This window comes from Xenopus tropicalis, chromosome 10 (assembly GCF_000004195.4).
Source record: "Xenopus tropicalis strain Nigerian chromosome 10, UCB_Xtro_10.0, whole genome shotgun sequence".
Taxonomy (NCBI): domain Eukaryota; kingdom Metazoa; phylum Chordata; class Amphibia; order Anura; family Pipidae; genus Xenopus; species Xenopus tropicalis.
Genome location: NC_030686.2, coordinates 36,450,725 through 36,465,481, shown reverse-complemented (window position 1 = coordinate 36,465,481; position 14,757 = coordinate 36,450,725). Strand labels below are relative to the sequence as shown.

General features: G+C 42.3%; 1 protein-coding gene across 1 annotated transcript; it reads left to right on the top strand.

Moving 5' to 3' along the window:
• The first annotated feature begins 1,753 nt into the window (after positions 1-1,753).
• On the top strand, positions 1,754-14,543 carry ube2v1 (ubiquitin conjugating enzyme E2 variant 1). Its single transcript, NM_001205106.1, has 4 exons — positions 1,754-1,873; positions 9,848-9,996; positions 11,550-11,675; positions 13,718-14,543. The coding sequence occupies exons 1-4, from the start codon at positions 1,852-1,854 to the stop codon at positions 13,862-13,864; spliced, it is 444 nt and encodes a 147-aa protein (NP_001192035.1). The 5' UTR covers positions 1,754-1,851; the 3' UTR covers positions 13,865-14,543.
• Positions 14,544-14,757: the final 214 nt, after the last annotated feature.

Below are 14,757 nucleotides of genomic sequence, written 5' to 3'. Positions count from 1 at the left end.
GAAAAAGCTTGTTAGGGCTGAAGATACAAGCAAATTTGGTGCCCCCTGCTGGAAAAAATAAATATAGTGCAAACCTTGCTTATTCTACTACAAATGGAGAGTAAGATTAGAGAATATGATATAATGCGCATTGAACCTTCTCTCTCATATTTATATATTTGGACTGGAGCTGCCATATTGTTTCCCTTAAACAGCAGTGTATAAGGGTATAGATTATTATGTGCTAAGGGAAGCAATATGGTACCTCCTCATATGTATACGACAAATCTTAATATAAAATATTGTGCTCTGGGCACACAATAAGCTGTACCCCCATACTGCACTGTCTAAGGGAAACAATATGGCACCTCCCTCCCATATGTATAAATACAAATATACAGAGAAGGAATGTTCTGGGCACACAATAAGCTGTACCCCCATACTGCACTGTCTAAGGGAAACAATATGGCACCTCCCTCCCATATGTATAAATACAAATATACAGAGAAGGAATGTTCTGGGCACACAATAAGCTGTACCCTCATACTGTACTGTCTAAGGGAAACAATATGGCACCTCCCTCCCATATGTATAAATACAAATATACAGAGAAGGAATGTTCTGGGCACACAATAAGCTGTACGCTCATACTGTACTGTCTAAGGGAAACAATATGGCACCTCCCTCCCATATGTATAAATACAAATATACAGGGAAGGAATGTTCTGGGCACACAATAAGCTGTACCCTCATACTGTACTGTCTAAGGGAAACAATATGGCACCTCCCTCCCATATGAATAAATACAAATATACAGAGAAGGAATGTTCTGGGCACACAATAAGCTCTACCCTCATACTGTACTGTCTAAGGGAAACAATATGGCACCTCCCTCCCATATGTATAAATACAAATATACAGAGAAGGAATGTTCTGGGCACACAATAAGCTGTACCCTCATACTGTACTGTCTAAGGGAAACAATATGGCACCTCCCTCCCATATGTATAAATACAAATATACAGAGAAGGAATGTTCTGGGCACACAATAAGCTGTACGCTCATACTGTACTGTCTAAGGGAAACAATATGGCACCTCCCTCCCATATGTATAAATACAAATATACAGAGAAGGAATGTTCTGGGCACACAATAAGCTGTACCCCCATACTGTACTGTCTAAGGGAAACATTATGGCACCTCCCTCCCATATGTATAAATACAAATATACAGAGAAGGAATGTTCTGGGCACACAATAAGCTGTACCCTCATACTGTACTGTACTAAAGGAAACAATATGGCAGCTCCAATGAAGTTACTTTTTAATCAAGAATTCTGCCTCACGATATGCTCAGTGAGTTTTTTTCAAAAAAAACATGATATCCACTCCCTTAGCTAAAGGCTTGGGCAGTGCACCTGAGCCTCTCTTTCTCTGCAGTGAGTTGTTGGACATATTTAGAATCACACAATAAGCTGTACCATCATACTGTAATGTGTAAAATACAAACATATTTATACAATATAAGAAGACAAGGCCTAGAGATTAAAAAAACATTTTGCTCCCAGAAGCTAGCTATAGGTACATACCTGGGCCATATATTTGCCCATTTAGTTTATTTTTTTTATATCTATCTCATTTTTGACACATTTACACTTTTCCTATTCATACATTTCCCTTATGAAGCATGTCAGTCTCGTTTATGACGCAAGACGCAGCACGTAATGACGTATTGACGCCGCCTCTTCCCGTCTCTATGGTGCGTGTGAGTCAGCCCTTTCTCCCCGCCCACTCCCTGCCTGACAGCCGGCTGAAGCTCCCCGCCCTGTGTGGCGTCACTGGGAGGCCGGCTCAGGAGCACTGCGAAGGCAAGATGGCGGCCACCACGGTCTCGGGTGAGCTGGGTGACGGGGCGCTGCGGGACAGGGAAGCGGGGGGAGGGCTTGCTGAGGGCAGGTTGCACCGCCGGCCAGGAACTGGCTTCTCTGGGGTTCCTGCTGTACTGTGGGGCGGTGCCTTGGCCCGGGTAGCGCTGCTGCGGGGCCTTCGCACCTCTCCGCACGGCTCTGCCCTGTCAGGAGCCCCGGGTTCCTGCTTGTGCCGGTAGCGCGGAATCAGCTGCCCCCGGAGGCCTGGGAGGGAAGCACTAGGTGTTACAGCTCCCAATCCGCCAGTGACAAGACTCGGCCCTGCCTGCACTGCTGTTCCCCCGGGCTGGGCGGCTGCAGAGGGCTGCCTGGGCTCTCCCTTACTAATGCCGGGCAATCAGACATGTTTGACAGCTGCAGGGCCACACGTTTAAAGGGGAACACCGCCCACAAACAGGATTTATTGCAGAAGAATTACTCAGCAACGTCCCAATAGTCACTGACTTCCACTGGGTTTTGCCACATAGGCAAATGAAAATTCTATGTGCTCTGCTGGTACTGACTCCTGAAGCAATGTAGCAGAAACCAGGGGATTAATAGTGCAGTCAGGACTAGAGAAAAAGGCACTACATTCAGTTTCTAATTGTTTCCCCATCAGTAGTGTGGCCTAAAGGTGGCCTTACACTGTAAGAAACGCTTGCTTGGCGAGGGCGCCCATAGAGTGGATCTCCTCCCGATATGCCCACCCTAGGGCCAAATTATCAAATTAAAACAGTGGGCATAGGCACCGTTAGTGCAGTGACTGCATCAATGAGGTCCCCGGTCCGACAGAAGAATCAAACCTGCCCGATCAAGATCTGGTGCCCATACACAGGCAGATAAACAGGGAGATTGTTGGCGCCCATACACAGGCAGATAAACAGGGAGATTGTTGGTGCCCATACACAGGCAGATAAACAGGGAGATTGTTGGTGCCCATACACAGGCAGATAAAAAGGGAGATTGTTAGCGCCCATACACAGGCAGATAAACAGGGAGATTGTTAGCGCCCATACACGGGCAGATAAACAGGGAGATTGTCGGTGCCCATACACAGGCAGATAAACAGGGAGATTGTTGGCGCCCATACACAGGCAGATAAACAGGTAGATTGTTGGCGCCCATACACAGGCAGATAAACAGGGAGATTGTTGGCGCCCATACACAGGCAGATAAACAGGGAGATTGTTGGCGCCCATACACAGGCAGATAAACAGGGAGATTGTTAGCGCCCATACACAGGCAGCTAAACAGGGAGATTGTTAGCGCCCATACACAGGCAGATAAACAGGGAGATTGTTGGTGCCCATACACAGGCAGATAAACAGGGAGATTGTTGGTGCCCATACACAGTCAGATAAACAGGGAGATTGTTGGTGCCCATACACAGTCAGATAAACAGGGAGATTGTTGGTGCCCATACACAGGCAGATAAACAGGGAGATTGTTGGTGCCCATACACAGTCAGATAAACAGGGAGATTGTTGGTGCCCATACACAGGCAGATAAACAGGGAGATTGTTGGTGCCCATACACAGGCAGATAAACAGGGAGATTGTTGGTGCCCATACACAGGCACATTGGATCTAAAGGACTGATATATTGGCAGCTGAAATCAGCCAGCGTATGGCCATCTTTACTCAGTTTAGGGGAAACAGTAGTTTTTTTTTTTTTTTTTTTTTTTTTTTTTTTAAGCCCCCGGCAGCACTAGACTGCCCTCACCAGGAGCGAGCTCCCCAAGTACCTGCCACAACTCGCTCATTATGCGCATGCTTGTGACATAGGAGGGTGAATCGCATACGTGGGAAACAACATGGCTGCCCGCACTGGGAGCTGCCTCCATCAAGCTAATGCACTGTATCCTATGGCCACAAACTGGCACCTTCCCTAGTTCCCTGGGGCACTATAGGAAGCACAATACATAACTTCATATTAATATTCTGTCATGTTAGACATCCAGTCTGTGCCCGTGCAATGTCCTGCACCCCCAGGGCATTATTTTCAGGTGCCCTGGAATCCCTTGAATACTTCCTTCTAGGTAGATTGAAGTCTGGGCAGTACAGTTAGCTGGTAGATAAGTGACCATTCTGTCTGGTCTCAACATGAATCTCAGCCTCAGTTTGGACAGGTTAAACAGAACTGTTTGGGTCCTGTATAAGGGTGAAGACACACTAAGCTACTAGTAGCAGCTACTTTCTCATGGCTATTAAACTCCAGAAAATCCCCTGCCATAGACAATACTGAGAATTGCCTCTGCTAAAACACACATAGAGACAATTATCAGTAAATGATCAGCATTGTCTATTTTAGTAGCCGTGACAAGTAGCTGCTACTAGTAGCTCTGTGTGTCTTCACTCTAAATATTACTAGCAACTAACTTGATTTGCCATTTCAACAAGCCTAGATGTCTCCTTATGGATAAAAACTAATTCCTAATATGTATGCTTTCATTGCTATATGCCATGGTAATTTAATTTAACAGGGAATTTACCTCTTCAACAGGTTTCACCCTCCCCCTTTCCGAATAGGAAGTGTTGTAACTTTCACAGCTTTTCCCTTGAGGTTTAGCAGTTTTTTTTTTTTTAATATATAGTTTGTGATACTAAAAGACCTCCAGGCTATCCATACATGCTCGGGATTGTAATGTAGATACTGCAAGTTGCAGGTTGTTGGTTCCTTTTTCTTTAATAATGCAATCCTTTCTCTTTTGCTTTCGTTTATTTAAAGACAAATGCAGTTTCTCGGCTAGGGTAATGCCAAAGGGGGGGGGGGGAGTGCATGGTCGAGCGTTTCTGTATCGCACCGACCGTTCCTGAATTAAGGTAACAAAGGGGTCTTGCTGTGCTAGCACCTGTCTTTTTGGCAGCCGATGGCCAAGGGCAGGGCAGTCTTTTTTGAAAAAGCAGGTTGTGCCACTGACAGAATTAATTGTGTCGTGGTAGGACAGGACAATGAAAACTGTGCCCATTAGTATTTGTGGGCAGGGCAAGTGCCATCTTAAAAGAGCAGGTTGTGCCACTGACAGAGAATTAATTGTGCCCAGCTAGGTCTGGACAATGAGAACTGTGCCCATTAGTATTTGTGGGCAGGGCAAGTGCCATCTTAAAAGAGCAGGTTGTTCCTCCGACAGAGAATTAATTGTGCCCTGCTAGGTCTGGACAATGAAATCTGTGCCCATTAGCATTTGGGGGCAGGGCAAGTGCCATCTTTATTGGAAAAAGTAGGTTGTGCCGCTGACAGAGAATTAATTGTGTCGTGGTAGGACAGGACAATGAAAACTGTGCTTTTGGGCAGGGAAGATGTAGTTGTGATGTTCTAAAATTAGCTATAGATATGACAGGGAGTGCTTGTGAGTCAGTTGATAGGTGTAGCAATGTGTTTGGGTATCCAGGAAGAAGGTGTGTAGGTAACTAATGTTTGAGTACTTTAGCAAGTTACTGATATATTTATGCAGCACAGAAATGGTTGCACTAGAAACTGAAATATACATGTGCCGAATATGTTAAATGAAAGTTCTGATGCCATGGGTGTCTGCTGCACATCTTCCTGTGGACAAATTCCATTGATTACTATACAGCCATAGCCCGTGATTACTAAAATCTCTTTTGTGCATTTCTTATCATGAGGAGTTTGGGAAATGGGAAAAACACTTGATTTTACCATTTGCTACCATGTCCAGCCTGAGCTAACAAAGCTATCAGTTCTTTTTCTTTGTAGCATTTCAGAAAGAATCTCCAGGTGAGAGCGCTCTGTTCCAGTAACCGCTTGTCTTATAAAAATCAACGCAATTAACCACTCCTCACTGTATCTTCTGCCTTAAGCCCCCCTTTAGGGCACTCCTTCAATAACTTGGAGGCCATTCTCAAAAATAACATACCGTAACCTCATTTTTGAGTTTCGCTTTACCTCTGAGCCTGTAAGTGCAGCTGCTGGTATTTCACAGGTGTTGTCAGCCTTGTGGCCCACAAGGGACTCCCAGTATCCTGGAATGGTGGGAATTATACAGACAACTGTCAGTTTTCCCCTGCTTAATTAGTATATTGTGGGCCACTTTTTCATTCTAATATGATTCTACTTAGAATGTTGGTGCTGTTATTTGATTGGCTAGCACACAGGATATATTTGAATTGGGGAAGCCCTCCCCCCCCCCCCCCCCCCCCCCAAGTGTGGCTGCACTGAAGGATCGTTGGGGATTGTGATATTTGTAGTTTAGGAAAATCTGTTGGCCTGCAAGCTGCCTGTCACTGCAATAGACTTGTATTGCTTTTTGTGGCTGCCAGATCCACCAGGTGAGGGCTGTTTGCACCTCTCAGCTTTTGGTGAACTACATCACCCATCAACCTTAACCTGTTTGGACATGCTTTATGTGAGTCCTATGAGTTTTATTTATCTTGGGCATAAATAATATTATTACGTTGCATGCCCTCTATCTCTTCCTCACATTACACTCTCATTTCCTTTCTAGATTCATTTCCTTTCCACATCAGTAACACATAATTCTGTTTCTACTTTTATTTCTAATGCAAGGCAGAAGTATTCTCAGCTGTGCATAGCTGCAAATTGCCGCATAATGCCCTTGCTTTTTGGTACCACTAACCTCACCTTTAAAGGTGTTTCTAAAACTCTAGTCATTATTTCAGCAGAAGTGGACAGTACAAGCCATACTGCATCACTGGTGTTGTCTTCTTTCTTCCATTAATGAGTTTTCTAGGTCTAATTTAACCTTAAACCACCACACGGAGATTGGGACTAGTTGGAGATTGCTTTAAAGGGGCTGTAAACGTTCAGTGTGATATAGGCAGCAATTGGTCTGCATTTTTTATTGCTTTACCTTTTTCTTTATTCAGCTTTTTTCCCCTCTAGTTTGGAATTGAGAATTGCAATTTTTTGGTGGTAAAGGTTTTCTTACCCTAGCTTCCTGGCAATGGTTTGAATTTCAGATACGTTGAGTAGAAAAAGGCCTGCATATAAAATCTCCCAGCTTTCTACATTCAAGGCCTAGTGCTGTGAAACCTTTAGCTACTATAAATCAGGCCTTTAGGCTTCCTATAGGCTTCATATATTCCACCCCCAGCTCCATCGGTCACCTGGGTGGGTAAAACTGGTAATGTAAACTATTCCTTTACTCCCAAAGTTTCCGTGTCTTGGAAAGAAAGAAAGACAATGGGGTATGGCTTGGGTCTGGGCCCTTCAGTTGCAACTGTTTGTGAGTTAGGGTTGGGTGCAGGTTGAGGTGTTGCGGGTTAGGGTGCGGGTTGAGTTTTTCCTGACCTGGACATCACTAGCTGGGACTTGGTGTATTCCAGCAGAAAGTATGTGTTCCTTCCCCCCTATAAAATAAAAGAATTTAAGAAGTCATAGAGAAGTCCCATGGCCGAATAAAGCTATAAGAGAGAAACCTGCTTTATAGTCAGAATTGTGAGGTGGTTTCTAATATCCTTATATTTTAGGGGTACATGATGCACACACACTTTGAAAAGGTAAGAGATGTCTAAAGACTCATTGAAACGTGTGTGCTGCAAGAAATAATATACAGTAGAACCTGATTTTATGTACCCAAGTTTCAAGTTTTCCCAGAATTGATGCTGTTTTTTTCGTGGTCCCATACAGACAAGCTGTGTTTTTTTTCCCAGATTGCCAGTTTTCCTGGAATATACGTTGTTTTGATGGCGCCCCCTGGGAAACGTAAAATCAGGGTTCCACTTTGTATTACCTTTTCTAAATATGTAATAGATGAAAATTTGAAGTTTCCTGAATAAAACAACTTAGCCTGCAACTTTGTGCCTTTATATGGTCACATAACTTCTCAGTGACTTCTAATATCCTTATCATTTACAGTAGGGGGTACATTATCCCTTATAATACATGAGTGATACTCAGAGTTCCCTGTATAACTCAGTCTGCAGCCTTGTGCCTTTATATGGTCACAGAACCCCTCAGTGACATCTAATATCCTTATCATTTACAGTAGGGGGTACATTATCCCTTATAATACATGAGTGATACTCAGAGTTCCCTGTATAACTCAGCCTGCAGCCTTGTGCCTTTATATGGTCACAGAACCCCTCAGTGACTTCTAATATTCTTATCATTTACAGTAGGGGGTACATTATCCCTTATAATACATGAGTGATACTCAGAGTTCCCTGTATAACTCAGCCTGCAGCCTTGTGCCTTTATATGGGCACAGAACCCCTCAGTGACTGCTAATATCCTTATCATTTACAGTAGGGGGTACATTATCCCTTATAATACATGAGTGATACTCAAGAGTTCCCTGTATAACTCAGCCTGCAGCCTTGTGCTTTTATACGGCCATATTGGCTAATGGGGCTGGGATGGAGAGAAAATATCTTAAATATATGGATTGGTACAGCCAACAATGTGTGTTATGTTCACTTACCAAGCAGTGAACCACATGGGAAACCAAGTGACTGCTCAGAAAATCCCTACATGGTGGGAGGGAATGTTCCTCTTATAAACTGGCCAATCAGGGGAGTCTCGTGGAACAGCCCCCTGGAGGAGCACAACCTGTGTACTGAACCTGAGTGCTTTACAATAATCAGCCTTTTGTGTGTATCACAACTGCCCTGTCTATTTGGCATCCACATCCATGAATATATATAGAAAGCACGAGGGGCACAATGGGACACTGACTGATAAGCAGCTTCATTAAAGAAAAAAAAAATCTTATTTCCAAATTTTGGCTGGCCCTAAATGATCTTGCCATTGCACACAGTAGCCTTTTAGTTATAGCCCTGGAACCTGGCAGTGTTCAGCTGGCCTGCCTGGACTCCTCTAGCCAAATGGGACTGGTTTAGCCAAGTATTTGGGCAATGAGCAGGTTTTCCTGTGCGTGAGCCTGCTTTGTGACATTCCCTCTCATACCCTTGAGCATCACACTGCTGCTTTTCTCTATGGCCACTTCCAGTATTTAAACCTGAATCAAGTTATTTACAGTGACAACAAGGCAACACATTCGTGGAAATAATACCATGTCAGCACTTACAGGGGAACCTACATGTGTCCTAATGAAGGTGCTTTACAGCCTATATGGGTGTTATATATCCCCCAACATAGCTAAAGCTTTTCTATTCCCAGTTTTTTAGAATAAAGAGATATCCCCTGGGCAATTTCCTTTCTGCTTTTCTCTCACTCGCTCTATGAGTTTCCTGCATTAGACGGCGCAATCACACAAGTGACATATAGTGACAGAAATGACTGTGTATTTGTATAGTGTGCAGAAATCTCTTTGCTAGGTGAAATTAATTCTCCCTAAGAGGTACAAAGGATCAAACCTAGTCACTTTCTTTGTATCTATGCTTACAGGTAAGAGCTGCAGTATTGTATGATTTGTGAGCATCTGTAACCTTGTTATGAGCTAAGGGGGGGGGGTCAGCCTGAAGGCCAGTTAGGGGGAGATTTAGGGTGAGTGCTTATTTGTGCCCTGGGTACCCCTGGAACTATAGCAGGGTGACTGTTACCCCAATGTTTCTATATATCTGTAACCTTGTTATGGGCTAAGGGGGCCCAGCCTGAAGGCCAGTTAGGGGGAGATTTGGGGTGAGTGCTTATTTGTTCCCTGGGTACCCCTGGAACTATAGCAGGGTGACTGTTACCCCAATGTTTCTATATATCTGTAACCTTGTTATGAGCTAAGGGGGCCCAGCCTGAAGGCCAGTTAGGGGGAGATTTGGGGTGCACGATTATTTGTGCCCTGGGTACCCCTGGGTGACTCTTAACCCAGTGTTTTAAATCTAGTTTTACTAATTTTGTGACTCTTGTCTCTTTAACCATGTTTCATGCTATGAGTTTTGATTACTGCTGCTTATACCATTTGTTTTTATAAATCCAGATATTGTAACTGCAGTCAAAAACTTCTCATGATCCCCTGGTCTCGCTGAGGCTGCGGCAGCAGATTGTCAGTTGTGAACTGATTACCTCCTTATCTTTAATTTGTAGGCGTTAAAGTTCCTCGTAATTTTCGACTTTTGGAAGAACTCGAAGAAGGTCAGAAAGGAGTGGGCGATGGTACAGTAAGCTGGGGACTTGAAGATGATGAAGACATGACACTCACAAGATGGACTGGCATGATTATTGGACCTCCTAGAGTAAGTATTGGAAGGAGGATGAAATAAGAATTTTCAGGGTCTGCTTGGGTTTCCTTTGGATACTTTCACTTTCTGCCACACTAACACAATACAAGCAGCTAATAGGGAACGCAGTTTGTAAGGAAACAAAAAATGCCACCATGCCAGCTTCTTAAAGAGTCAACCAGCCTATGAGGCAAGGGCTGTAAAGACCACCTTACAGTGTACCCTAAATAGCTGCAATTGGGCTGACTGTAGCCTGTAGTTTTGCTTCTGTCTCCCCTGGTGGCGAGAGATGATTTATGTATCACTTATTTAACGCTGTGGCTGCAGGTGTCTTGCTGTGCTCTGGCAGAACTCTGTAAAACCAGGGTTTTAACCACTGTTGTCTCTTGATAGCTTATAAAGATTTATTACATTGAGGATAAATTAGATCCTGTGGTCTCTCCGAATGACCACTAACCTCAGTGTACCATACAGCAATAAATGTACAATCGAGTGGATAGCATTGCTGCCTCCTTTTGCTGGGATCCTAGGTTTGATTTCAGCCAGGGCACTACCTGCAAGAAATTTGTATATTCCCCCCCGTCTCTGGGTTGGCTTTCCTCTGGGTACCTTCACTTCCTCCCATACGCTAAATATATATATATATACGCGGTGTGTGTGATATGTGATAGGGGCTGCACTGTACTGCAATGTACATGTGGCCCATACTACATGTAAGGAAAGAAGTAAAAGAAGAGAGTAAAGTCGAGATATATAAAAGGTTTGTATTATCTTCATGTCCCTAAGGAAATGAGGTATTGTGTAGGTTCCTGGAGCCCCACAGGCTTTTTTCTTTCTGTTCTACAATGAAATGTTACAATGTGCTCTAGCAAGATGTGATATTCCACCCTGGTAATACTAGTAGCACATTGGAATGCTGGATGTTGTCTTGGGGCATATCCCTTTATATCTAAAAGTATAGATTTTAGTTCTAATACCAGAAGAGAAAACATAATATATAATATAATATATATAATAATATATAATATATATAATATATAATATATATATAATATATATTGCTGCCTCTTTGTAGCTTTTAAATAAGGGTCACTGACCACAGCAACTAAAACAATAACACTCTGTAGCGCTAGAATGCTATGTTAATTTTGAGTACTTGTGTTTCTATGAATATGCCAGTCTCCTATGTAAACCACTGTCTGGTTGCTAGGGTAGATGCTGAAATTCCAATCTGGACAGCTGTTGAGCCAAAAAGGCTAAATAATTAAAAAACACATCGTATCTATACAAGTTCATTTAAAGGCAAACTCTACCTATTTAAAGATCTTGTAAGAGGAAAACTAACGGGAAGCAGTGGGTTGTCATTTTTGTAATAAAATTTCTTCTATCTGAGCTGCTGTTGAAATTAACATCACATTGCAGGCATGTGTGGCACTAGTATTATTTTGCACTGTGCAAGGCCCTTAGTATAAGGCCACCTAGCCATAGCATATATATATTTAGCATCACACACTGTAAAACCCAAAGGCTGATTTATTTAATCCCAATTTGTTTTTCCTCTCTTTCAGACAATTTATGAAAACCGAATATACAGCCTTAAAGTAGAGTGTGGTCCCAAATACCCAGAAGCACCTCCGTTTATTAGATTTGTAACAAAAATTAATATGAATGGAGTCAATAATTCTAATGGAGTGGTAAGTATAACTTTCTTGTACCCTTATCATCTACTCCAATATTGGGTTACTAAATGTCCTATTCACCTATCACTGTTATCACGTATATCACTAAAATATTTCAAGAGTATTTGCTTATGGGTGAGCAGATATTACAGCATTTTCTTGCAGAACCTGTTGCCAGAAGGCAGCTAGAATGCTGTCTACCTTAGGCAGGCTGTGATTGGCTGCTTGCCATTAGAATCTCTGCCATTGCCTCGGTGTAAGCATATGAATTTGCTTTCATAGCTTACAGTGGCCTGTGTAGATGCCTGCAATATCCTAAGGGGTAATATCACTTATGAGGTGCAATTGCCCCTCTGCAAAGCTTCGTTAAAGGGGTGGTTCATCTTTATTACCTTTTATAATGTTATAGAATGGCATCATCATTACTTTGTATAGCTTCTGAATTATTTGCCCTCTTGTTCTGACTCTTTCCAACATTTCACTGACCCAGGCAGCCAAAAAACTATTTCTCTGTGAGGCTACAATGTTATTGTTATCGTTACTTTTTATAACTTATCTTTCTATTTAGACCCTCTCCTATTCATATTCCAGTCTCTCATTGCAACTTTACCTTAGCAACTCCCTGGTTGGAACTTAGCAACCAGATAGCTACTGAAATTCCAAACTGGAGAGTTGCTGAACAAAAAAGTAAAATAATTAAAAAAGAATATCACTCTCTACATCGTACTCAAAGGTGAACAACCCCTATAAGGAGTATTTGTTATATTTTTTAAAGCTACTTAGTCTAATGTAACACTTACATACTTATTGCCTTGCAAGTTCCGCTTCCCATGGTTTTTTTTTTATATTTAATTTAAGAGTGACCATACTTGTGTAATCATGGAACACCTGAGCCACCTTGGGTTCCTGCAGAGCCCCATGAGTGGACCAAGTTTCATTGATTGCCAGTGCCATCTGATTTGATTTGGCAATTGTATGTCAGAAACATTGTTAACAACGGTTAAGCCGCCCATACACAAACCGATAATATCATACGAAACAAGGTTGCTCGAAGAGGCAAAAGGCTGCGGATATCAGTCGACTTGTCGACCGGCCAGGTTAAAATGGCGCCCAAGCAAAATCTACGTTCGGGGCTGATATTACTATGTGTATGGCCACCTTTACTTATAAGCATTAACCAGATGCATATCAGGGGCCTGACTGTCAGCCCTGTGGAATTGACATATGCACATGGCCAAAAGTATATGGACCCTGGGCCTTTCCAACATCTTGTTCCCAAACCAGGGTGATTAATATGAAGTTGCCCCTCCCTTTGCTGCTATAACAGCCCCTACTCTTACTGAAAGGGTTCTCACTAGATGTTGGAACATTGTTGCTGGGAGTTGCTTCCATTCAGCCCCAAGAACATTAGTGAGGTTGGGCACTGATGTTGGGGATCAGGCCTGGCTTACAGCCAGGAGCAGTATTGGGGAGCTCAACTCTCTGTTAACATACCCAAAAGGGTATCAGGTGCAAATACTGGAAGAACCTCACCTTGCATGGGGGTCAGTATCCAACAGGAAAAAAATCCAGTAGTCCACTGAAGTTGCAAGCCGTGTAAAAAAAAAAAAAAAAAAAAAGTGTTTTATTTGCCCAAGTACATACAGAAAACAAGAGCAATGTTTCGGGCCCCTCCGGAATGGATTTTTTTGCTGTTGGCTTACAGCCAGGGTCCCAATAAGAGAAGGCAGAATTATGAGCGTAGTTGGTCATTTGGCAGATCAACAGTTTAACAGGGAGGCTGTATCATTCACACATACAGGGCTGTGTATCCTTTTAGTATCTATTGGCATTCAAAAGAATATACAGGGGAATAGATGCAAAAAGGCATTTGATTGGAGAAACCACCTGCACATGAAATGAATTCCATAGGCTGCCAGCACTGTAGCTCTCCGTGATCATTTCTGATTCTAAGCACATGAAGTCATTAATTGCACCTGAAGTCTGTACGTTTAAACATCCGAATATCCCACACTTTATTTTTCAAGCTCTCACTTTTCTTGTTTCCTTCCGTTTAGGTGGACCCCAGGACCATATCCGTTCTAGCAAAATGGCAGAATTCCTATAGCATCAAAGTTATACTCCAAGAAATGCGGCGTCTAATGATGTCCAAAGAAAATATGAAATTACCACAACCTCCCGAAGGACAATGCTACAGTAATTGAAAAAACAAAAACGAAAAAAAAGTTACAAAAAAAAAAAATTCACAAAAATAAATGGAAAAAAAAGAAACTGAAAGGAAACATTCATGCCCAATGTAAAAAAAATTAAGCTTTCTTCATTTTCCACAGTAGTAAATTTTCTAGATACATCTTGTAGGCCTCAAAGTACCGCAGAAAAACCCATTTCCTGAGATAAAAATCAGTTTAACTTAAGACTATAAAACTATACTAATATATATTTTTTTTTTCTCTCCGTTCCCAATCCGAAATCTGAGTTGTGCTATAACAATCCTGTCAGGTCTAACCACTGTCTAAATAGTTTGACTTCTGGTGTCAAGAAAAATCTATTTAAATTTATTACTGTACGAGAGGAGTGTGGCACATTAACTCGACTGTGAAAACGTGTATCACACAATCACATTGCTGCAGAATATCTTTTTTTTTTTTTTTCTTTTTTTTTTTTGGGCCTGGTTTTATTTTCTTGCTTTCGACTTGTAGTTAATGAGCTAATCATGAGTCCCACAAATGTCCCCATCCCTGCTCCCCTCACCTGCCTCCCCCCTCCCCTTATTTTTATGTGTGCCCGGCTATAAACTGGGCTTCATGGACTACTAATGAGAATGCGTGCTAACATGGGTCATCCCTCCCTTTGTGTTCTCTTTAATAAATGCTGAATGTGGCATATTGTGGGCTGGTTTTTTTTTTTTTTGTTTAGGTTTTTTTTTTTTTGCTTGTTTAACTTTTTTTTAACTGAATATAAACCTATGTTTGCCCATGAGTTTGTTTGGTTTAATAATCCTAATTCTGAATATTTAGCCGTCTTTGTGCTGCTTCCTGTCTGTGGGCTGAATCGCACCCACTTTTGAGCAACCAGCTAGCACAATGTTCATGTCGAA

Coding starts and splice junctions, on each gene's coding strand:
- ube2v1 (NM_001205106.1), top strand. CDS start 1,852: ATGGCGGCCACCACGGTCTCGG. Junction 1,874..9,847: donor GGCGGCCACCACGGTCTCGG/GTGAGCTGGGTG, acceptor TTTAATTTGTAG/GCGTTAAAGTTCCTCGTAAT. Junction 11,676..13,717: donor TCAATAATTCTAATGGAGTG/GTAAGTATAACT, acceptor CCTTCCGTTTAG/GTGGACCCCAGGACCATATC.